The sequence below is a fragment of the Pimephales promelas genome, chromosome 7 (assembly GCF_988280905.1).
Source record: "Pimephales promelas chromosome 7, fPimPro1.hap1.1, whole genome shotgun sequence".
Classification (NCBI taxonomy): domain Eukaryota; kingdom Metazoa; phylum Chordata; class Actinopteri; order Cypriniformes; family Leuciscidae; genus Pimephales; species Pimephales promelas.
Genome location: NC_142775.1, coordinates 5932606 through 5957821, shown reverse-complemented (window position 1 = coordinate 5957821; position 25216 = coordinate 5932606). Strand labels below are relative to the sequence as shown.

Genomic DNA, 25216 nt, shown 5'->3' with positions numbered 1-25216 from the left:
AATATTGTTAAGCCATATCAACATTTATTTCAAAGAAATAAAAAAAAGTAATGAACAAGACACTCAAACAACACTTTTGCGTATGTTTGTTAAGGCACAGCAAACAGTGAAAATCGTATACTAAAGGCATCAGCAAACCAAGCAATCCGGCGTCTCCTCATCAGGTCAGCGACTCTCCCTGATGCTGTGTTCATTTCGGTAACCTAAAAAACTGTATTCCATTGTTCCTTCCTATCCCAGATAGCAAACTGACATTGAAACAACGTTGATCTGACATTGTTTTGCTCATCGAATTAACGTTGAACCAACGTCAGATGCGTCATTCTTTCAAAACTAATGGAAAATCAACTTGAAATCAACGCGTTGTTTCAACGTTATGAAAGCAAACCAATTTTCGATTTCATTTAGCTTTGAAGAATGCCGCGTCTGACGTTGGTTCAACGTTAATTCGATGAGCAAATCAACGTTGTTTCAATGTCATGAGAGACGTTGTTTCCACGTTGATTCAATGTCAGTTTGCTGTCTGGGATGTTTTCCATATGTATCATGTGAGGTACTGGAACAGTTTTTACCTTGGACACACTGCCAGTCTCTGTTCAGGATCGATTGGTTCACGGAAATTGGTGGTCTTGTTTTTAATATGTGGCTCCAGAATCGCTAGCAAAGCATCAAACTGTCCCACTGACATTCTGAGGTAAATTTTTAATCGCTCAGGATAAATTCGCGACTCCTTAATAAGAAGGTGCTTCCTCTTGGCGCAATTTCAGGATTGGATGGACCCAATATTTTCTCTTTCTTCTCTTTTCAATAAGAGAGAGGACAAAATCATCCTCGCTGCTTGACGAATCCATTTTGTATTTTTGTCTGTGTGTGTGGGGGGGGTTCTCACAAAGGTTTAATAAATACGCGTCGGACTCAGTGTGCACGGTTTCTGTGCGTGACGAATTTTTGTGCTACGTTCACACTGGACGCGAATAGGGCGTCAGGCGCGAATGATTTCAATGTTAAGTCAATGCAAAGACGCTTTACGCGCGTGAAAAATTCCTGCGGCGCGAATGAGGCGTGGAGCGCGGCGCGGAAGACGCCTCATTCGCGCGTCAAGTTGGCGCGAATGGCGCGAATTGAGCGTTGTGCATTCACGCGTTTGACGCGAATTCGCGTCTGCCGCCCGAGTTGAAAAATCTGAACTTTGGCGTGAATTCGCGCCGCGTTAACCAATCAGGAGCCTAGCTGCTTGCTCATGTGGTGAAGTGTCTGGATGCTTCAATAAATTATTTTGTTAATATGACTAAAAGCATGGTGGGATTATGCACAACAAAGCAAATGTTTCATCACTTAAAACATTATTTCTATATACGAGACATGTTCATTTTGTATTATTTATTCCATATCTAGAAATAGTATTATGTTGTAAAGACAATATATGTGCATAAATTCGTGTCTGGATGTGAGAGAGAGAGAAAAAAAATCACAGGACAGGTTAATAAGTTTTGAAGGCTGGCTCTATTTATTATCAAAACAAAAATAAATGACAGCTAGATTAGATGGATGAGGGCGAGGGTGATCCTCGCTCAGATGCGGGACAACAGGTCATCAAACTGGGCGCGTGACAGGCGGAAGTACCGCTGACAGCGCCCGTCATCCAGCACAGCTCCTGGAGCGAGCAAATGGTGAAACTCGCCAAACGGTTCGCCTCCGAAGGGTCCGGTGGACACAAATACGGCGACAATGATCCCCACACCGCTGTTCTGCTCTCCAGAGTAAATACAGAGCGGTAACTCTCTTGATGAATGCTCGGTTGACATGAAAACAATGGCCGCCAACGGATTTTGATTCTGACGCGCGTCACGCGCGTAAATTTCGCTTCAAACTTTACGCGCGCCAATTTCACTCTTGACACGCGAATTAACACTAGTGGTCAAGCGTCAAACTAGACGCGTCAGGCGCGAATTTGACGCGCGATTCGCGTCCGATGTGAACGTAGCATTAGGCTGACGAACACGAAAAGTCGCATACGAAAATGACGTACTCAGCCTTTACAGGGCTTGGATTTCGGCACGAGTTTGCACATAATTTTACTCATTCCAGTAGATTTTGCTCACACCCAAAGAAAGCCGCCTCTCAGTGCTAAATTGAGTTTAAACTATTGCGCTTAAACAGTCAAATACACACAAAACAATGTCAAAATGCGGATTTTGGCAAGTATTCACGTAAACAGTGTCAGTTATGCTTTAAGTGCACGTGTGTTTTCTTCCCTAGAAGAATCACTGATGAAAACATGAATTCCTAATAAAGACCTGTACACACACACACTCCAAGAATAACTTGACAGTTGTGCTCTATTTGCTCTCTAGCAATAATATGAATGCTCTTAACGCACATAATTCTCTGTAGGCTCTGGTTTGAAGGTTACCAGTTCCCCACATGCAAATAAACAACATGCACACACACACACACACACACACACACAGGCTCTGTTGTTTCCTCTACCTGATCAGCAGCTCAGTACACGTTACACACATTGTAATTCTTGTTTCCGTCTTGCTCACCTGTCACTCACCCCCGTGCAGGTTTCTGATTGGCCGAGAGAAGCCAGGCGCTCAGAGTGAGGTGGCGCGTCTGATCAGCGAGACCCTGGAGCAGGAGCGCCAGCAGCAGCAGGTGGACGAGGCGTACGAGCAGTCGACTGAAGAGGTCAGTCAAGCACGTCTACTGGGCCATCCCTGCACATGCATTCTACAAGTTAGGAGTGATATGATATAAATTGTGTTAAAAAGTGTTACTTTTGCCCTGTACTTTAGTATCAGCACACTTCTGTATGTTCCTGTGTATGTTATTGTTGATGTATTTATTATAAGTTCATAAGTGTGTACCAATTTTCTTTTAAGGGGATACGTCACCTCTGGAAAGATGAATGTGTATTTCAAATGTGAAAAATGTGAAATTATTTAAGAATTTGGAGATTTCTAGACTGAGAAAAGACAGAAAATGTATTTTTGGCTTAGGTGGATGAAAGACAACAACTCCCAGAATGCACTTGCTTCGCTACCCTAGGAGGCCACGCCTACCGGTAACAGAGCGCAGTCGTTAAACAACAAGTCTAGGCTACTAGTGAGTCTCATGATGAGTCTGCCCGAAAATGTGTTTCGAGATCGCACAAAATGTCCGGATTCGGCTTTTGCGTTCAACAGTCGCCATTCATCATGTTTGACAATCAAAGTTGACAGCCCTATTAGCTTCCAAACAAAGATGGCCGACACTATGTGTTCATTCTGTGAGTGAGATCGCCCTCTATGGGTGGGTTGAGAACATGCGGGACAGACCCTACTACTGACTGTAGGAAAAAAAAAATCCTCCGATGATGCTAAATGATGATTTCCAGACAAAAAATACATAAATCTCTCGTCTCAGGGGGATATGAGGGTGGAAAGCACGGTAAATACTACAGGTTTCCTACTAATACAAAGCATAATGCTAAAGCCTGAAGTATCCCTTTAAACTAATGTTTGCAGAATGTTATTTATGATGTCAATCAAGAAACATGTTTTGGTACAGTTATGGGATCTACCAGCAGGGGCTAAACTTTGACATCATGGTCCAGACGTACCTTTTTAACTTTATTTCAATCTCGTCAGAGGGTTTTATGGTGCGCTTTATTTAACTTTTGCTTGGCAAAATCCATAACAGAAGATGGACGTGTCTGACAGTTGGTAAAGGAATATTTCACCCACAAAAATGAAAATTCTGTCATCATTTACTCACCCTCAAGTTGTTCCAAACCTTATTAATTTCTTTCTTCTGCTGAACACAAAAGAAGACATTTTGAAGATAGACTGGAATACGTTTTCAGCTGTAATCTCTTCAGAGCTGCTTTGTGTTGAATGTTCTCAAGTATGCAAAAAATATGTAAAAAAGCCCCATGTTGAATGAGGAAACAGATTCGTGAGTTCATTCACAATCCAAATTGTGTTGTTTATGCCTGTCGAGTCATTCGGTTTTCCAGGTAGTCAATTCTTAACGGTTAGTGTTGTACCAGCTATGAGGAACATTATTTGTTCATTTATGACTTATTTCTCATCTCTGCTCTCTTTTTGAACTGTTTGTTTCTTGTTGTGTGAGTGTCATCATCATGTCTGATGTCATCACAGGACGAGCACTACGAGGATGAGGAGGAAGGGGGGGAGGACGTCATCCTGGGGTCTAGTTTCGGCAGGAGGAACGTGGACGAGCTACCAGAGAGCGAAGAAGTGTTCCTGCCATCAAACATGGACACCACTCAACTAATGTTCAGATTTAAAGAGGTAGCACCTTGCGCTTTTCATTTCACATGGTTTCAATAGTTTGCCATTTTCTTAATTCTTTGTGTATTCTGTTTTAATTCCAGCTCCAGATTAAACACAGCATCGCTGAGGCGGAATTAGATGAACTGAAAGAGACGGTACGAACTTATGAACAATCTTATCCATTGATGTCAAACGTATGGGAGTTCCTGTGTGTTTAAACGGTGATGTTTGTTCGGTGGTGTAGTTGAGGGATTCGTCGGAGGAGCGCGCGGCGTGGGAAGCGAGGGAAGCTCAGTTAGAGAGGAGCGTTCAGGAGAACTCTGAGAGAATCGTTCAGATGGAGAAGAACTGGCTGGAGGCTCAAGCTCTCTGCAAAAGCATCAACGAACAGCTCAATGACACGCAGGGCCAATATGAAGCTCTGGATAAAAAATACAGCAAAGCCAAGAAGCTGCTCAAGGACTATCAGCAGAAGTGAGTGGAGACTACAACACTTAACCTCTCTATTCATTACCTAACATTTGAATTTTCTGGTATGTAAGGGATTTTCTATGGAAGCTTGTTTCGAGATCGCTGAATCACTGAATAATCACTGAATTCACTGAATAAAAAAAAAAAAATATATATATATATAATAGATATAGTCACAATTGCGAGATATGAAGTCAGAATTGTGAGAAATAAAGTTGCAATTGCGTGTTAAAACTCGCAATCGTGAGAAAAAGTCAGAATTGCGACTTTTTATCTCACAATTCTGACTTTTTTTCTCACGATTGCGAGTTTACATCTCACTATTTTGACTTTATAACACATAATTGCGAGTTTATATCTCAAAATTCTGCCATCTTTCCTCAGAATTGTGTGATATAAACTCGCAATTGCGAGTTATCAGGCCAATTCTAAGGGGAAAAAATACTTATTTCCCCCCTCAGAATAGTTTATATCTCACAATTCTGACTTTACAACATGCAATTGCGACTTTATATCTCGCAATTCTGACTATATCTCGCATTTGCGACTTTATATCAATCAATTCTGACTTTATTTCTCGCATTTCTGACTTTATTTCGCAATTCTGACTTTATATCTCGCAATTGCGACTTTATATCAATCAATTCTGACTTTATATCGCGCAATTGCGAATTTATATCAATTCTGACTTTATATCATGCAATTGTGATTTTATATCTCGCAATTGCGACTTTATATCAGTCAGTTCTGACTATATCTCGCAATTCTGACTTTATATCTCGCAATTGCGACTTTATATCAATTCTGACTTTATATCTCGCAATTGCGACTTTATATCAATCAATTCTGACTTTATATCTTGCAATTCTGACTTTATATCTCGCAATTGCGACTTTATATCAATTCTGACTTTATATCACGCAATTGTGATTTTATATCTCACAATTGCGACTTTATATCTTGCAATTCTTAATTTACATCTCGCAATTCTGAGAAATAAAGTCAGTATTCAGTCCCTCCAGAAAAACGCGATTATGCGATCGCTGAATTCAATGCAAAATCAGCCAAAGTCCGCATATTTATGCGGGGGCCGCATTTTTTCAAATACGCCGCACTTTCGCCGCATAAATTGCCGATTTCCTTGCAAAATATGCGGGGTTTGCATAATTTCATAATCCTCGCATTTTCGTTGCAAAAAAAAGTCACGTGTATTTTAGTAGAAAGTTAAAAAATGTTCCGTTTGCTTCACACAAGAGCAGCCATTTCCCTCTGTTTCCATGGGAACGTTATGAAGTGACGCAATTACGCGACGCCGGACAGACTCACGGAGGCGATTGACGTCTCACAAATCGAACTCGTATAACTGTCACACGTTCTACCGTCACATAGTTACTTAATAAACAACATAAGATAAAAGAAGTATTATCAATCAGAAATTACTCGCACACATGGGGTGTTCGAGGCGCACATATAACACTGCAGAGAGTTCAACAGGGAGCGCGCAGCTCTTAAAGGGGCCACACCTTATTTACACTCGTTATAATCTGAAATAAAACAAGATGAGAAATTAAATATTCCCAGCACTTTCTATGATGTAGTATGCTTGCTTATCAAAGGAAGTAATAAGAAATGACTCTTACATTAGCCTAGTGAGAACAGGATGTTGGGGGAATCACTGAAAAAGAGAAATCTTTTTCACCAAACCACAATTTTTGCAAGTTCTCTCAATTTTTGCAAATTCCTGCAATTTCATCGCATAAAATTGCATAAATATCCCGCATATTCCATCGCATTTTTAAAGAAAACGGGCCGAGTAGGCTAATCAATCAATTTTTGCCCGCAACAATCACAAAAAAGCTCCGCGTTTTTCTGGAAGGACTGAATACTATTATGGTAAATGTTATATATAAATCGCAAATTTTTTCACAAATTTTTGGAAATTACCACCACAAAATCAGTCATTTTGATCGCAAAAATCACAAAAAAAAAATCGTGAAATCCTGGAGGGACTGAGTATTGTGAGAAATAAAGTCGCAATTACCTTTTTTATTTTTCATTCTGTGGCGGAAACAAGCTTCCATAATTTTCAGCGGTTGTTATCAGGGAATAAAATATCACTGGATGGCGTGATTGACCAATCAGAATCAAGTATTCCACAGAGTTTATAAGCAGTGTTTATACACAATCATTCAAAGGTTTGGGGTTTTAAAGAAATTCATATTTTATTCAGGAAGAACCAGTGTCGTTTGTAAGTAATGCGTTACCGCAACGTAACTACTTTTTCTTGTAAAAAGTACTGTAACGCGCTACTACTGAAAATTTGGTAACGAAACGTACTTCCTTTTTCAATTCGGCGAAACGTTACTTGTCTGCTATATTTGCTTCTTATTTATTAAATCCAGGCAATTGGTTGATAAAAATTTATTCAAATTAAGGTACAATTTATACAAAACGAAATTCAATTTAAAGAAAGGCTTTCTTCAAAACAAAGTGGTTAAATCATGTCTGACCCACTCAATGTCTCCCGATATATTGCGCATCCATCTCACTCATGCTGTTCACTTTTCATAATCAACATAGATGGAAAAAAATAACATAATATTTTAACAAATATGAAACTAAATGCGCTTATTTAATGGCTACAACACGTATAGGAGGCATAGACTCTCTATTTGTACAAATTACTGCACATTCATTTAATTCTGAATTTTGCAACATAAGTCGAAAGGTATTTGTTTACGTGCATAACACATATCAAGTTTGCGGATAATAGTGCGTGCATTTATTAATTATTATGATACTAAAATCATAATAAAGTAGGCTATACTATGTACAAAAAATCAGGTGAGCCCAGAATATGAACGCAACATGTTTAATTACACGTTAAGCATCCCATAGAAAACCATTATAAGAATGCTTAATTTATAATAATAATAATAATAATAATACGTTTAATTTATAACGCACTTTTCATCCAAGGATCTCAAAGTGCTACAGGTTAAAAACAATAAAAGATAAACAGTTCTTTAAAAAGAGAGGGAAAAAATAGAAAGAGAGAAAAAAAAAAGAAGAAAAAAAAAGAACATCTAAAGGGTATCAAAAGCTTTGCTAAAAAGGAATGTCTTAAGGCCTTTTTTAAAACATTCAGTGGATTGAGGTATTTGTGAATTTGGCTTAATGCAGATTAGAATGTCCTGTTAATATGTCGAAATAACAAGATAAGTTTTATTTTTGTCTTTATCTTTTGGTTCAGGACTTCCATAGAATACAGACTGAATATAATTGCTTCCAGAAATTATTTTTGGGGGTGCTAGTGCTAACGGGGAGCTTTTCAAAATAGTCAAAATTTTGATTTATGCATTTATGGCATTATATATGGCATTATGCATAGTAGAACTTTATGTAGGCCTACACATTTAGGAACAGATATTGGGTTCTGCCCAAAGTCAAGCAACCTAAAAGTAACGAGTAACGAAAAAAGTTGCTTTCCATATGGGGTAACTAAGTAAAGTAACAGATTACTTTTTTTAAGAAGTAACGAGTTACACTACTTTTTAAAAGTAACATCCCCAACACAGAAAGAAAGAAAGAAAGAAAGAAAGAAAGAAAGAAAGAAAGAAAGAAAGAAAGAAAGAAAGAAAGAAAGAAAGAAAGAAAGAAAGAAAGAAAGAAAGAAAGAAAGAAAGAAAGAAAGAAAGAAAGAAGTTTTTGCACAGGTTTGTTTTGCTACAGTAGACTTGCTCATGCTTCTGTCTTCATTTATTCATCTTCATATCATCGTTTTTATTCTGTGCAATGAAAATCAGATGCTGTTGAACTCCAAAAATGACACAAAAGCATGTGACTCATACACTGTCTTCTGAAGTAAAACAATAGCTTTTGTGGAGGAACAAACAGATTAGAGTTCTTCTGTTACACAAAGCTGTCATCAAAACTCTGGGAATTTAGTCTGCAAGTTCTATGGATCATTTTATTCACTTGGAATAGTCACAGTATGTTTTATTGTATGAACCATTTCCTGCAGTGTTTCACAGTAGAAAGTTATCCAGATTTCAAATGATATGAGAGTGACGATCCTTTTCAGTCAACTAACCCTTCGAGATTCGGATTGGCTGGATGTGTGTGTGTTGTAGAGAGGCGGAGTTTGAGCAGAAGGAGGAGGAGTTAAGGAGAACTCTGGAGGAGAGAGAGGCTTCTTATAAAACTCAGATAGAGGATCTGCAGCAGAGGGTGAGAAGTTGAACACGAACAGAAACACACTCACACACACACACACACACACAGCTCTTATGTACTCTGACTTGCACCTGTCAATCTCTCTCTCGGTGTAGTTGGCCAAGCTTGAATCTGGCGGTGGTCATCATGAGTCTTCACTGTCGGGCAGTAAGTCTGCAGATTCACTTCTTTTGGGTGAGTTAAACCTCTGGCTCTCTGATTCATTGATTGTGAGGTCATGCTGAGTCTATACTGAACTTACAAGATGGAGAAAAAGAATTGGGATCAGTCACAGAAACATTGTAAAACTGAGGAATAGCAACAGTAAAGATGCACTTTACATGTTCAACTTCTTTTGTGTGTAATGTTGCTGTTTGAGCATAAAACAAAGTCTTTATGTTCTCTGTATCAGTGACATTTCCCAAACACACCCGAACCGCTTGACGGGTTGAGCATTTAAAACATATCTCCAAAAGCATTGGTTTATGATTAGTGGATTGTTCTCCAGGAGCGGACTGGAGTGAGGTGGTTCCCGAGACGGAGCGTTTGGACACCAGCGCCCATCGTGCAAGGGCCCATCCGGCTCAGAGGTCCAAACGCCAGCCCCCGTCCCGAAGCAAACTGAAAGAGATGCTCAGCTCTCCGACGGGACCAGCACAGGTCACAAAGAGCTGGAGATATTCATGAGATGTGACCCAATACGTCTCTTTTAAAGTCTTTGAAGGTTGGATGCGCTTGTCTCTTTTCCAGGGTGAGGAGGAGAGCGAGTCTTTGAGTCCAGACTCCCCACCGACCCGTAGGAGATCCATCCAGGAGAGTTTGTCCCTGCCGGTGGCCATATCTTCCCCTGCAAACCACCCGAAGGATGAAGCATCTGTTACGAGCAGCAGCCAATCAGTGCAGAGGGATCCACAGGGCCCCGCCCTCTCGCCCCCCAAAGACTCCTCCCCCTCCAGCTTCCTGAGGAACGTGAAGAAGAGAGAGTCCAAAGGCAAAGGCAAAGAGGTCAAAGGTAACTAGCTGGATTTAGAATGGCGCTTTTTACAATGACCTATTTTCTGCCTAGCAACAGCAATATGATACAAAAAAGACCTATTCGGGATATGAATTCTGAAAAATGATCTTTTTTTAATTGATTTTTTCCATCTGGTGAGTGATAAAAACAATGACAGCCAATCAGAATCCTTCCTGCTTTATAGAGCTTGAGCGTTTAATAAACAGAACGTTGTCTTCCGCTGGTCTGGACGCTGCTATATTCATCATTATAGTTATATTTACAGTTATAAAACAGTTGGTTCCAATCCTTGATTCTGATTGGTCAATAGCTGCGCTACACTGCAGTTTTTATGTTGTGTTTATTTGAGCTTTCATTCATTTTACGCGTTGGAGCGTTGTTGCTGTTCACGGTCGGGGACTATTTTTTCTAGCGGAAGGAAGGCTTTTACTTCATGAAAGTCGCACTAATCCATATTTTTTTTACTTTAATATTTGTATTGTGTGGTAACCGTTTTATAAAAGCAATGAGGTACTGGATCGTGAATAAGTAACGGCTGAAGGGGTTCCTCCGCTTCGCGTCGGGCCTAACAACCATTGCTGTCAACCCTCCCGTTTTTTCCGGGTTTCTCACGTATTTTAGCTCTTTTCCCGCTGTCTTCCCGTTTGAGTATTTTCCCGTAAAATATACCGTATTTTTACTCTCTGATTGTGTGAGACGTACGGGCTCGGACAGATTCGGCTTGAAGTCGTTTATCCTCGGATGCGGTGCCGCGCGCGCTGGCCGGAGACACACTGGCTGCGTGGCGTGTCCGTTTTTATTGCACGCTGCCTGCGTGACACGCGCGTCTCCAGAAAACGCGTGCACGTGTTTCTTTGCCTGGAATTTCTTTGCGTTTCCAGGCAAAAAAATAAATAAAAAATAGGAAACGATGTTTAGGCTAGCTGAATGTAATTTTGTACTCGAATACATATTAATACATTACATTTTGATGTTTGAAAGTCTAGGTTTTTACATAAATTCAGATATCAATGTAATTTAAACAAATAATAATTATTATAAATAGATTTTCAAATATATGAATAAAATATATTTTCTTTTTTTCCTTTTGTTTCTTAAGCTCTTAACAATGTGATTACATGAAGAAGAAAAAAAAAACTTGAAAAAAAAAAAACGTTCTGGGCCTATAGGAGGATATAAAGATAGTGTGTCTTCTGAGTGATGGTCCACCATCAGGCTAAATAGGCTCTTTAAAGCTACACAAAATGTGTAAATGTAATTAAAATAAACAGACAGCCCACTTCCCTATTTTGCGGATTTTGGAAGATGTGTGATAGGCTAAATGTTGAAATTGTTGTCCAAATGCTAGAGCAACACACGCTAATCCAAATGTAGATTTTTTTCCCTTTAAATGACACTGTCTCTTTCTCTCTCACACATAGGCTAGTTATGAACACCTTAGACTTTTAAGGATTGTGCTTTATTTTTAAAGTTTGTGGGTGAGAATCGTGCAAAAAAAAAAAAAAATCCCTTATTTTGGGGATGGATTTCGGGAAAACTCCCTTATTTTCAATGTTCAATGTTGACAGCTATGCTAACAACGCCCTTCAGCCGTTACTTATTCACGATACAAGCAACCGTATTGCTTTCATATCGTTCTTGGAGAAACGTTGCACTGGAACGGCATGCTAAAGTAGTCCAACTGTTAAGGGATTTAGCCCCAGAGTTTTCTCATTACTACAAGAAGATCAATGCAAATCAGTCCACGTCAGCCTGGCCATCAGATGTTTGTCTGTGTTTGTGTTCTGATACAGTTCTGTTATTCGTTTCAGACGAGTCTAATGATGCAGCGGGAAAAACCAAAAGAAGATTTCCAGATTTTGGGTTGGTGCAAAAAACAAACAAATCCCCTTACAACATCAGTACATGAGGCTCTAATGGTTTCAATGGTTCACTATGGATTGTGGTGTTGTATATAATGCATGTTGTTTCTGATAGTGGTTTAAGGAAATCTGGAGGAAAGGGGAAAAAAACGAACAAAGAATCCAAAAGGGCATCACTGGACAGCAGGTACACATGAACACACACACACACACCGATGACATTTTCACAATTCAACTTTTAATGTTGGCACAAATCCATTTGACATTAGAGGTTTTGTCAGTGTAAAAGCTGTTCCTCGAGCATCGTTTTGTGTTTTGCAAAGTTTGCTGCTTCTGTATTTGTAGATTTTCTTTTCTTAAACAATTAAACAAATTTCATTCGTTTTAAAGGCTTTTATTGGCAAAAACATACCATTTATGCAAGACTCAATATCTACAGTGTTGAATCTTCATCTTCATAACCTCTGTAATTCATTCAGTCATGCTGGATATCAAATTATGGGCCGGATCCTGACTTATAGACCTTATTAACGGCGGCGCCATGACCGGTATGAAAGTGAGGCTGTGAGGGATAGACTTACCGTGTTTCCAATGGCATCCACAGTAAAAAGCTGAATAAAGCGGCTAGATTACTTACAATTTTCCACAGCTTACATTGTCGGGAGTTTTTTGTCAACTGACATTTCTTGGAAAGATATTTTTCCAGTGTTTCATGAGCAGAACAATCCGAAAACACATTAAATAACAGTACAGCCCATTGAAGAGATGCATGTCTATCCCTCACAGCCTCGCTTTCATTCTCATTAAAAATCAAAGATGGCGCTGCCGTGAATAAGGCGTATGGCGATCACTTCTTGCTTTATTAGCTCAATCTGATCACAATTTGTGGACTTCTGCTCGTCCACACGCCTTTTGAGGACTGACCACACACAGGTTCTCTATGGGGTTAAGATCCGGGGAGTTGCCTGGCTACTAGGGCTGGGCAAAAAAAATTGATTTTTCGATTAATCGTTTTTTAAAATGTGTTCGATTCAAAATCGATTCTCACCGGCCACGAATCGATTTTTCCCATATAAAGGGCTCGCGGACGCGGTGCTGCATCTTCTCGTCTCTCTGCACTAGGCAAGCGCCAAGCGCTGCAGCTGTCGATACACACACGCGTTTAGGAGTCGGGACATGACAGAATATTCATTTAACAATCGGGCCAGCATTGCATCGTAACCTATGATCGTAACTAACGTTTATCATTTTCACGTCTTTTTAAGTTTTACAAGCAATGTTAAACTATCCCGTGCTCGCGCACTCTCAGAGATGTCTTTCACTGCGTGCACAGTAACGTTACAGCCTAAATCCGCCTCACAAACAGCTCGCCAGAAACAAAAGTTTTATCCCTGGATTATATCGCTTTGAGTTAAAACACGCGACATTATGTCAAAACTCTGGTCTTGGTGAGTAACCTCGTAAAGACAGTCGGTAATGTCTTAAATTAGCATTAAACGCGTGTGACAGAAAGTTAATGAAACAGTAATGGATTCACGCACTAGTTCTTAAAGTGAACGCAGCCATTTGTGTCAGTCATTAATTCTGTTGTCATAACAACAGAATATAGTATTAATTGTAAGTAATCAGAATTAATAGCCTTTGTCTTTAATTCAGTCTGGACTAAAAAGACTATCCAGTGTTATTTTACATTGGATTACTTTATTCAGTTTCTGTAGTATTTCTGACATACACAAAAAACTACCCCACAATGTCTCTTAATTTGTGTCTTTAATCTATTGTATTTATTTGTGCTACTTTTTTCAATTTAATTCAAAGATTGAAATCAAGCTTCCATACATAAACTCTTAACAAAAAAATAAACAAAAAATTACATTACCATTTAGGTAAGATCAATGTAAAAAAAATGTCTAAATATTTATATATTTATTTATCTATATCTATCTTAAACATAAAATAACATGATACTGTTTGATCAAGCTGTGCGACTGTTCTGACATTTTTTGTATATTGCATCAAAATCCTGTTTATTCTCTGTATGCATTTAGTGTACCTAAAATAAAAAGAGTTTTATATACAGGTTTATGCCTCTTAATTTCCTTGTATTAATTAACCACTAGTAACCTTATGTCCACTGTTCTTTTTTATAAATATAGGATTTATATTACATCTTCATTATAGTCGAATCGAGAATCAAATCAGGAATCGAAATCGAAAATTGAATCGAGAATCGAAATCGAATCGAGAATCGAAATCGAATCGAACTGAGAGCTTGTGAATCGAAATCGAATCGAACTGAGAGCTTGTGAATCGAAATCGAATCGAAATTGAAATGTGAATCGATACCCAGCCCTACTGGCTACGGATCAAAAATGTATTGAAATGTAATGATAGCCGAGGCACTTCATTATCACTCTTGTCTTATTGTGATGGGGCTCCATTATGCTGGAAAATGCACTTTTTTACAACAGAAATGAACCAACACTGAACTTACTCAAGCTGGACTATGACTCTATTTTCTTCTAGATCTGCTGTACGGCAGAAATAAACGTTGTTGCATTATTTTCCTGTTATCACTGTAAAGCTACTTAATCACCTAAAGGATTATTAGGAACACCTGTTCAATTTCTCATTAATGCAATTATCTAATCAACCAATCACATGGCAGTTGCTTCAATGCATTTAGGGGTGTGGTCCTGGTCAAGACAATCTCTTGAACTCCAAACTGAATGTCAGAATGGCAAAGAAAGGGGATTTAAGCAATTTTGAGCGTGGCATGGTTGTTGGTGTCTGAGTATTTCACAATCTGCTCAGTTACTGGGATTTTCACACACAACCATTTCTAGGGTTTACAAAGAATGGTGTGAAAAGGGAAAAACATCCAGTATGCGGCAGTCCTGTGGGCGAAAATGCCTTGTTGATGCTAGAGGTCAGAGGAGAATGGGCCGACTGATTCAAGCTCATAGAAGAGCAACTTTGACTGAAATAACCACTCGTTACAACCGAGGTATGCAGCAAAGACACAACACACACAACCTTGAGGCGGATGGGCTACAACAGCAGAAGACCCCACCGGGTACCTCTCATCTCCACTACAAATAGGAAAAAGAGGTGACATTTTGCAAGAGCTCACCAAAATTGGACAGTTGAAGACTGGAAAAATGTTGCCTGGTCTGATGAGTCTCGATTTCTGTTGAACATTCAGATGGTAGAGTCAGAATTTGGTGTAAACAGAATGAGAACATGGATCCATCATGCCTTGTTACCACTGTGCAGGCTGGTGGTGGTGGTGTAATGGTGTGGGGGATGTTTTCTTGGCACACTTTAGGCCCTTTAGTGCCAATTGGGCATCGTGTAAATGAGCAACATTACAACTGAAGCAGCAAACGTAGCTAAACACACACTTTGTCACTGCCAACACTGTATTGGCTGTATGTGTACGGTCTGGTCTCGGCTTTGCAGGGGTTCAGCAGATTTACTGGAGGAGTCGGGAACGCGAGTCTCTCCGTCGGAGTCCATGACCTCCATCCCCACCTGCATGCCCTTCTCCTGGTTCGGAGAGAAGGACAAAGAGCGAGACCGAGAGCCGTCGTCCTCCACCAGCAGTCTCCCATACACCACTGCAGACGCCAGCGAACACACACACAACTCCAAGAACAAGGTGAGCACTTAATCTTCTCTCACGGGGCGGTTCTGCGCAAGAAACCTGAACCGATTCTCTCGCCTAGATTAAAGCTAATTCAGAACTGTTATAGAACATAATGATTAATTACTTTATTCATATATTGATCCCTGTAGTTTTAGGGCTAAATAATATGTAAATCAAAATGTAACATGTGGCACATTTCACAAATACAATACCAAAAATGTATTATATGAGCAATAAACATAAAACAAGCAGAATTGATCAAATTAAGCCTAGTTTTTGAAACTAAATAGTATTCATGCTAAGTTAATCGTATTATGAAATAGTTTATGCTTCTCTTTAAGGGATAGTTCACTTTGAAGCTATGTTTTAGCTTACCTCAAGGGCATCTTGTCTGTCAGTCATATAATGGAGGTCTATGGTCACCACCTCAAAGAGCATGCACAGAGAAGTCCAAATTAAACATGATTTAATGACTTGTAAATGTAAGCACACATTGATGGCCTAAGACACGAAACGAGCGGTTTGTGTGAGAAAACTAACAGTATTTATATCGTTTATAACTTGTAACAAAGCGCCTGCGCCCTCAGATCACTTGGACGTGGCTGTGGTTACAAGAGGTAAAAACGATATAAATACTGTTGGTTTTCTCACACAAACCGCTCGTTTCGTGTCTTAGGCCATCAATGTGTACTTACATTTACGAGTCATTAAATCATGTTTAATTTGGACTTCTCTGCGCATGCTCTTTGAGGTGGTGACCATAGACCTCCATTATATGACTGACAGACAAGAACGGTTTGACCTAAAAATATCAAAATTGAAAATACTGCAGAAACAAAGACACCTACATCTTGGATGCCCTTGAGGTAAGATAAAACATACCAAAAATTAATTTCAAAGTGAACTATCCCTTTAATGCTTCTCACAACAAAAACGCGAGATCTGTGAATTTAAGGCTTTTTTTAAGTCAAGGGACACCAAAGTGAATCTTATGATTCATATTCATTAAAAAAGTTTGGGTTAGGTAAGATATTTTCATTTAATTGATCAAAAATACAGTAATATTGTCAAATATTATAAGAAATGTTCTTGAATATAGTGTAAATTAATTTATTCCTGTTATCAACTTACTCCAGTCTTCAGTGTCGCATGATCCTTCAGAAATCATTCTGATATGATGTTTTGATTATTATTATTAATGCTAAAAACAGTTGTGCTGCTTCACATCTTTATAGAAACTAGGATTTATATTTTTTCAGAATTCTTTGATGAATATAATCTGAAAAACATATTTATTTTAATAATGTAAAAGTATTAACTGTCACATTTGATACAAAAATATGGATATAAAAACCTTATAAAAAGTTTATATCATCGCTTGTAAAAGTGAGTCACATGGGAGAACTAACCAGCTTTCTGATAACACAAACAACACATATTTGGCGTCCAGCTGGACTGGGTTTAGCCTATCAGTTGTGAGATGCTAAGGAGAAGCAGTCAAAGTGTTCTGGGATGAAGTCTGCAGCCATATGGATATGATCAATAACTCAGCCGAAGCCTGTTTGGTAAAGCTTTGAGCCAGTGATGTCATATTATGAACCCCTCTCCCCGAACAGACAAACCTCTCCTGGTCTTCTCTGTTCAGTCGCTCCTTAGATTTGGTACAGTATATTTTCTCTTTTAGACGCTCAAATTTAATCTAGCAACGTAGTGAGATTCCAGCTGAATATCAAACCTAGTGTCTAGCATTAATACTTGTAGAATCACAATAGAATGCAGTGCACTAGATGCATGATGCTGCTTATGATTTCATCAGATTTATTTGAGCAATCACTCTTTTTTTCTTTCCTCTAATGATTATTTTTCCAAACATTATTGTTGCTTGTAGACGCATTACGCTGCTGATCTGGTTTAGTTTGTGCTGTTATGTTGTAGTTAGGTGGGGATTGACCGATACGAGTTGGCCGATATAATACAATATTAATAGGAACGTTGAAAATGTTGATTACTTTGCTTTAATTTGTGCCGATATTGATTCTTAAATCCATAGCTATAATTCAAACGTCTGGTTTTGTCGCTCTTCAAACAGCACATAAACCGATCATCTCTTCCTCTTTACTACTAGTTATAGCTTGAAATAAACATGAACATCAGAAGGAATGATGAAAGAAACAGTACTTTAACTTTACTGTAACTTACTGAAATGTCGCATGTAATTCAACCACAGAAAGACTTAAAACGAACGAAGTTGCGTAATGCTCAGTGGCGTAACTTTGTTTTAAAAATTATAAATGAATGAATCACGTGACACGTGAGTAAAAACATAGATCCAACTTTACAACATGTCCAGTGGAAATAGCCTATACAGAAAGTCCTGTAAAATTAAATGAATAAATTGACCTAATAATATGAATAAAAATTATAAACAAAAATATACATAAAAGTTTTAAATGTAAATTAACTATTAGGCCAGAATTTTGATAACTGATTTTTTGGGAACGCGCATGATTCAAATTTAAAACACCCGCCAATTACGCCCCTGGTAATGCTACGTTTACCTCAGAAAAGCCGTTCAATGACCGTATCTCGATAGTTAGCTATAAAAAATAAAAAAAAACTAGAGAGGAGAATTGTAATAAATATTTGCAGTATATTGCATATTCATTATATTTTTACTCAAGCTGTTAGTTATGTTTACTGTTTAATAAATATTTCAGGAAAACAGCCATTGTTTAAATGTTTATATTTTAACAAAAAATTTGTTAAATTTACGGGAAAAAAACTAGCAGCTGTGGTTATCAGAGTTTTCCTGTTAAAAATACGGTAGCAACATTTTAGGTTTTACAGACTTCTAGAACCGTATATAATTTTACAGCAATAAACCGTAATTCATTGTCTGATATAATGTTAATTCTGTTTTGTTACATTTTTTTTCACTGTGAATTATACATTGACTTATTTAAATTTAACAGTATTTTACAGTAAGATTACATTAAATTTATCATTCATTATATATATCACAGTTATTTACCGTATTTAGTAAGGAAACTTTCTGTTAACCAATAAATACTTTTTCACTGTAATCACAATATTTTTTTTACAGTGAATTTAATTAAAAGAAGTTACGATAAAAACTGCCTTATGTGCAATTTTAAATGTTTGTATACAACTCAGTAGGGCTGGGTATTGACACAAATTTCACAATATGATTCGATTTCGATTCACAAGCTTGCAATTCGATTTCGATTCAATATTGATTATTTTGGATATCAGTTACAATAAATGGGAAATTGTCTCAAGGAAATCAAATCTCTTAACTAATGCTGTAAACTATGGGAGTCTAGTTGTAGCCTACTAGGCTTCATTAGCCTAATATGAAGGTAATAATGAACTGTTTTGTAGCTATACAAACACTTAAATTACACTTTTATTTATTTTTATAATAAGAAGATTATATGAAATATAAACATTTAAATGGTGACTGTCATAAAAACTTGCCAGATTTATTCAAATATGCATTAAATATTGAAGAACATTAAGATTATAATGCATATGTAATATGGTGTATATATTTAGCAAAATGCTCCTCTCTAGAGTTATTTTTCTAGCTGACTAACGAGTTTATGTGGGTTTTCTGAGGTAATATATGACGATACATGACATTGATTACAAGCTGTTTAACTGACGTCTTTCCACGGTTGAAACGCTGATTGAGCGAATCAATGTGACATGATATGGATTTCGATAAGTTGTACTCAATCTTTTAAAACACTTTCAGATGCTCATTCATGTTTATTTCGCGCTGTGACTGGTTTCTCTTGAGCTGAGCCAAAACGCTATTTATGTTTTTGAACTTCTAAAGAAAATGGACGTAATTTGAAAATTGAGACTTTGTTTCATATCAATAGTAACAAAGGACAAAGATTATTGCGATTTTTTTTTTGGATGCGCGCAGCCGCGATACAATGTCCCATTCATTCAAATAAAACAGGATGACTAATCGATTCTTGAGATTTAAGAATCGATATCGGTTCGTAAAAATGAGAATCGATTAATATCAAGAAATCGATATTTATTACCCAGCCCTACAACTCAGTTTTTATATGAGTGTTAATTATATCTAAAAAAAGAAAATGGCAATTGAATTGAATAGTTTGGACTCTTTCTAATTTTAACCTTTAATATTATTGTAATGTACCAACGGATGACTACTTTACAGCATTAAGGCCCGTACACACCGGGGCGAAAATCAGCGTGCGTTATTCGTCTGCATTTTTCAACATGTTTTTTGTATTCACACCCAAGCGATTTTTGCTGACGATGATCCGAGTGAACATGCAAATTCATTCCCTGACATAAGATGGCGCCAATTTGCTCTGAAATGCAGTACAGTTCTCTTTTATGTTTGTAGTTGCTGTCGCGTTTGCCATATGGTGCTTTATGTTGTAGCACCAACGAGACCAGCAGCTCTACATTCATCTTGCCTCGCATCTTCCTCGTCTTATTTCTTCCTGGCAGTGTAGACGGCGACGCTACTTGGCGTATATCTTCTTCGCCACTGCATATGTTTGCTCGGCAAGACCGTTTTGTGTTTGAGCGCCCCCAAGTTGTGTTATACTGTAACTTCAGAAGCTCCAAACACGTGAGCAAAAGCGCCAATCTCATGTGTCGGATAGTTTTTGACGCAACGCGTCAAACTAAAAAAACTAAACCGAGGCGTTTTTTTAATTTATTTATTTAATTTTTATTACGCTTTCACGCGTCTATGCGCACACTCACATTGGTGCCCTTTGTTTAGTCACAAGCCGTTAAACGTCGGCCAATAACGCGCACGAAATTCGTCCCGGTGTGATCACGCCTTTAGGATTGGTTTGATTTTTTTTTTTTTTTTTTAAATTGACATGTACTGTAGCTGATATACAGTATAACCAAATGAATCAAAATTGAATCGAATCAAAGCTTGTGAATCTAATCGATTCAAGAAAACAGTAACAATTAGAATCAAAAACAGTTTTATTGTTTCAAAGAGAGATCGTGATTCTCCCACTATTCTGCATCGGCAACTAAACTAAAATAATGTGTGATTTAGTCTGACAAAACCAAAATCGTTTAGAACGAATGATTCAACGATTCACTCATAATGACTCCAGCGTTTTTAGACGAATCTCTTGAATGAATGATTCAACGATAAAAACATTTACAAGTCATTTGTCGCCACCTACTGGTGATTTAATTGATACATTAAACTTTTATCCCATCACTTGTGAGATTATTCGAATTATGTGTGCTTCACATACACACACACACAGCATATAATGTGCAATCAACAGGACTAGGATGTGTTTGTGTTGTAGTAATGTGATTTGATTATGTGCATCAGCTCATTCTCTAGGCGTAAAGAGCTGAAAATCTTGTGTGTTTGGATAACAAACCCATGTTTCTGTGCCCGTTCCAGAGTTTGTCAGTGCTAGATGATTCGAACCATAGCAGTCCTGCTCCAGATTTGTCTGGGCTGGTGGTGGAGCCCAACCTGTCGGGCCGCTCACACACTTTAACCTTCTCCTCCAGCGAGGTGAGTGCGTGGCCTTCGTTTGCATGGCTTTCCTGTGGCGTGTAAACGGTCCTCTGGAAGGTCAAGCATTGTCTCGATTCGCTCGTGGAGTTCCTGAGTTAGTTATTTTTACTCTGAAGCGCTGATCCCGTCTCATTTCATGCGTCCGTTGTCAGTAGTGTTCGTTTTCTTTGACGAGAGGATCGGATGCATGTCGCGTGAACATTAGCGGATAGCATTCATTCCATCCAAAACACATCCATGGTATTAGAATTTTGATGAAAATGTAATGAAAATAATGGTCCTTAAAGGGCCGAATGGTCAAAATATGTTTCTTTCTTTGATTTTGAGGTGAAATCTGGCAGGTTTCATGAGATTCACCTGGTGTGTGTGTGTGTTAGATGCTGGATGAGGAGCCTTGCTCTGGAGGGAAGGAATATCACTGGCAGACCCGTCCGGTCTCTGATTGGACGTCCCAGCAGGTGTGTCACTGGCTGATGGGTATGAACATGGATCAGTACACACCTGAGTTCAGCACACAGGCCATCGATGGACAGCAGCTCCTGAACCTGGACAGTGACCGACTCAAGGTGAGCGGGCTGAGGAGGATATGATGTCAGTCACAACTGTTTAGGGGTAGTTCACCCAAAAATAACAATTCTGCCATCATTTACTCATCCTCAAGTTGTTTCAAACCTGTTTGAGTTTTCTGCTGAACACCAAAGATATTTTGAAGAATCTTAGTAACCAAAGAGATGCTGGTCCCCATTGACTTCAATAGTAGAAAATACTATGGAAGTCAATGGGGTCCAACAATCATATGCTCTGATGGGCTTCCAAAAAAATATACCCATCGACACCCATTATAAAGCTTGGAAGAGCCATGACGTTTTTCAATATAACTCCTGATTGTATTTGTCTGAAAGAAGAAAGTCATATACATACACCTAGGATGACTTTTTCATTTTCATTTTTGGGTGAACTATCTATCCCTTTAACCAGTGTATTGCCCACCCTTAACAATAGTGACATGGCATTATTTCAAGGATGTTTTGGCTTCACAGTCTATGATAAGAATGCAAAAAGGAGAGCACAATCTTTTGGAAAAGATCTCCCCCTGGTGGTTGGCTGCAGTATAGCTCATAAACCCCGCCCTCTCCATGTAATCCAATGGGACGCGAGTCAAATTAAAAATATGCAATTACACTTTTAGCTTTTTTTGTCATTTTAGGTAGTTGTGTGTATGTTCAAGTGTTAGTTCCAATAAGTTTGGTTTTAGTTTAGTTGGTTATTTGCTGCTCCAGTCTTAAAGTGGGGTTGTAACATCATGATTGACAGCTGTGCTTGCCAGTGAAGGCCTAATAGACAATACAACTCTCCCGATTTTAAAAAAGCATTAAAGGAGTAGTTCACTTTTTAAAAAAAAAAACTTTTGCTGAAATTGAAAAGAAATTAAGGTCGATAAGAAATGAAGGTTTTTGATGAAAACATTCCAGGATTTTTCTCCATATAATGGACTTCAATGGGAACCAAACGGTTCAAGGTCCAAAAGAGAGTTTCAGTGCAAACTGCAAACTGTTCAAAGGGCTTTAAACGATTCCAGACGATGATTAAGGGTCTTATCAAGTGATATAACGATCGTTCATTTAAAAAAAAAAAAAGTTAAAGTTTTATAAGCACAAATAGTCGCCTTGGTCTGTTCTGTGATGCGCGATCGTGACTCAAAGTGAACGAATCTTTTTTCGTGTCATTTGGTTCATTCAACGAACGAAATGAACGAATTGACTCGGAAAAAGATTCGTTCATTTTGTTAAATGAGTTCGAACAGGAGAGTCACGAACGCGCATCGGAGCGAAAAATTTAGCTTATAAAACTTAAACTTTGTTATTTATTTATTAAATGAGCGATCGTTTCGCTTGATAAGACCCTTATTCATCGTCTGGTGTCGTTTAAAGCCCTTTGAACAGTTTGCAGTTTGCACTGAAAGTGTCTTGGACCTTGAACCGTTTGGTTCCCATTGAAGTCCATTATATGGAGAAAAATCCTGGAATGTTTTCTTTAACAACCTTAATTTCTTTTCGACTGAAGAAAGAAAGACATGGACATATTGGATGACATGGGGGTGAGTAAATTATCAGCAAAAGTTTTTTGAAAAGTGAACTACTCCTTTAAGATCTCGGCAACTAGACGATGCTTACTAGTATATTGTGCCACTGTCGTCTGATACGCTTGTGTGTATTGAAACGCTCTCCCGTAGGCACTGGGTGTGTCCAGTCAGAATGACCGTGCCATCATCAAGAAGAAGCTGAAGGAGATGAAGAAAGCGCAGGAGAAGATGGAGAAACAGCGGGAAAAGCGTGAGAAAGAGGCCAGACGGAGCGGACGCCTGCCCGCCAGCACCGACTCGCTCTGCTGAAGATCATTCGTCTCCTTTCATTCCTGTCCGGCAGACTGGGACCACTTCCTTCAACACACACACACACACACACACGAGTCACTACAGAGAATATCCTCACATATACGGTCAGTAATAGTGCTGAAACACTAATGAAGCTGCTTATGAGAACATCTTCACACACAGAATATACATGTTCATCTAGAGGTAGTAATTTTAATAAGACGAGCGTTTACAGACTCTACGTTTTTGGGCCTGTTGCCTTCACTGTTAAAACACGATTTGTTTCTTAAACAGTATTTTTTTGCCATTAAAAATCCAACCCTCCTAAAGCAGGATAAGACGCAAACTGAATTTGTTTAAATTGCCAGTGAAGAAAAATACATTTAATTGATATTCTGTGAAAATATTTTTTAAATTTTTTTTTTCCAGAGAATATGAAATCAAGACAAAATACTGATTAAGAAAAAGATTTTTTTTGCCGAGATTTTCCTATTAGACGAGGTTGTGAGAGAATGAATATGGCTGTGACCGGTGTATAGCTGACCAAAACTTTAATTAGTTTTAATTGTATTTTATGAAACCACTGTAGGGGCTATAAAAACACTCACTTAAGGGATATATAAATATTTAGATGCCTATTTTCACATCGTGGCTCAAATAGTGCTTTTAAAAAGATTTCATGTTGTATTTTTAGTACTTTTTGCTTGAACCTTGTACAGTCGAGTGATATTGAGCACTATATTTTTTACTATAACAAAGGGGAACATGGTTTATAAATGTACAAATGAAATATTTTATACACGACTATTAGCATAGCTTTAAGGAAAATGCATTAACTTTTGTACACATTTTCTACTAAGTAGAATAGCTTGTTGGTTAAAACCATTTTGCTAATTCTGAAAAGCAGAGAGTGAAACTCAGTTTGCACATTGTTTTTATTTGGACGGTTACTGCTTTTTACGTTACGGATGTGGTGCAAAAATACTTCATTGTTACAAAATATAGCATTGTTTTATTAGTCACCATCACCCAGATTTCATTTCACTAATAACAAAGGATGTAATGAATACTGGATTATCTTGCCACCTGTGCTCATGTCATCATGATTCTGTGTCCTGTGGTTATATACCTTGTAAAATAGATGATTTTGGACACAAAGTCTGTAAGACAAAATCAAGCTTTCTATCTGGTACAAAGTGCATACGCTGCAAAATAAACGCTTTCACCTCTCGTAGAAAAGATTGTGTGTGTTCAATCCATAATGTGGTTTCTTTTATAGAGTAAAATTTCAGAGAGACTAGCAAATTAGCGAGCTAGCTTTGAGAGCATGAGATCCCACCCTCCCTTCAGAGCGTCTCCAAAGCCACACCTCCTTTAACCCTCGGAGTCACGTCCTGGGCCTTCCCGGTCAGAAGTGACCGGACACCTGAAATTGAAACTTCCTCCATCCCAGTAAAAACCAATGCAATTTATTTTTGTTCTATAATATTTAGACAATTTGATTGAATTTACTAATATTTATGCAATATTTATGGTCTATTTTTGCCATGAAAAAAAAATCATATTTTTCTATATATATATATATATATATATATATATATATATATTATTATTATTATTATTATTTAAAAAAAATATATTAATGCAGTATTTTAGTTTAATATAGAGTCTAGGCCTTCAGAAAAAATATATATTTTTTGAAGAAAATTCTTGTCTGTCTGTCATATAATGCAGGTCTATGGTCACCACCTTTTAAGAGCGTGCACAGAGAA

General features: G+C 38.0%; 1 protein-coding gene across 3 annotated transcripts in view; it reads left to right on the top strand.

The window, feature by feature from the left end:
- ppp1r9ala (protein phosphatase 1 regulatory subunit 9A-like A) overlaps nucleotides 1–23853 on the top strand; it is an 80855-nt gene extending 57002 nt beyond the window's left edge. The window contains exons 7-21 of one of the 3 annotated variants that reach the window (XM_089132990.1): nucleotides 2571–2694; nucleotides 4149–4301; nucleotides 4385–4438; nucleotides 4528–4757; nucleotides 8888–8984; nucleotides 9086–9164; nucleotides 9478–9629; nucleotides 9720–9981; nucleotides 11796–11847; nucleotides 11962–12033; nucleotides 15309–15507; nucleotides 17112–17156; nucleotides 20951–21067; nucleotides 21448–21636; nucleotides 23304–23853. In XM_089132990.1, coding sequence (XP_088989116.1) covers nucleotides 2571–2694; nucleotides 4149–4301; nucleotides 4385–4438; nucleotides 4528–4757; nucleotides 8888–8984; nucleotides 9086–9164; nucleotides 9478–9629; nucleotides 9720–9981; nucleotides 11796–11847; nucleotides 11962–12033; nucleotides 15309–15507; nucleotides 17112–17156; nucleotides 20951–21067; nucleotides 21448–21636; nucleotides 23304–23462 — 1984 coding nt within the window. In that variant the 3' untranslated portion in view covers nucleotides 23463–23853. The remainder of the gene's footprint in view (nucleotides 1–2570; nucleotides 2695–4148; nucleotides 4302–4384; nucleotides 4439–4527; nucleotides 4758–8887; nucleotides 8985–9085; nucleotides 9165–9477; nucleotides 9630–9719; nucleotides 9982–11795; nucleotides 11848–11961; nucleotides 12034–15308; nucleotides 15508–17111; nucleotides 17157–20950; nucleotides 21068–21447; nucleotides 21637–23303) is intronic. The other 2 variants (XM_039647186.2, XM_039647187.2) reach the window with 2 other exon arrangements.
- Nucleotides 23854–25216: the final 1363 nt, after the last annotated feature.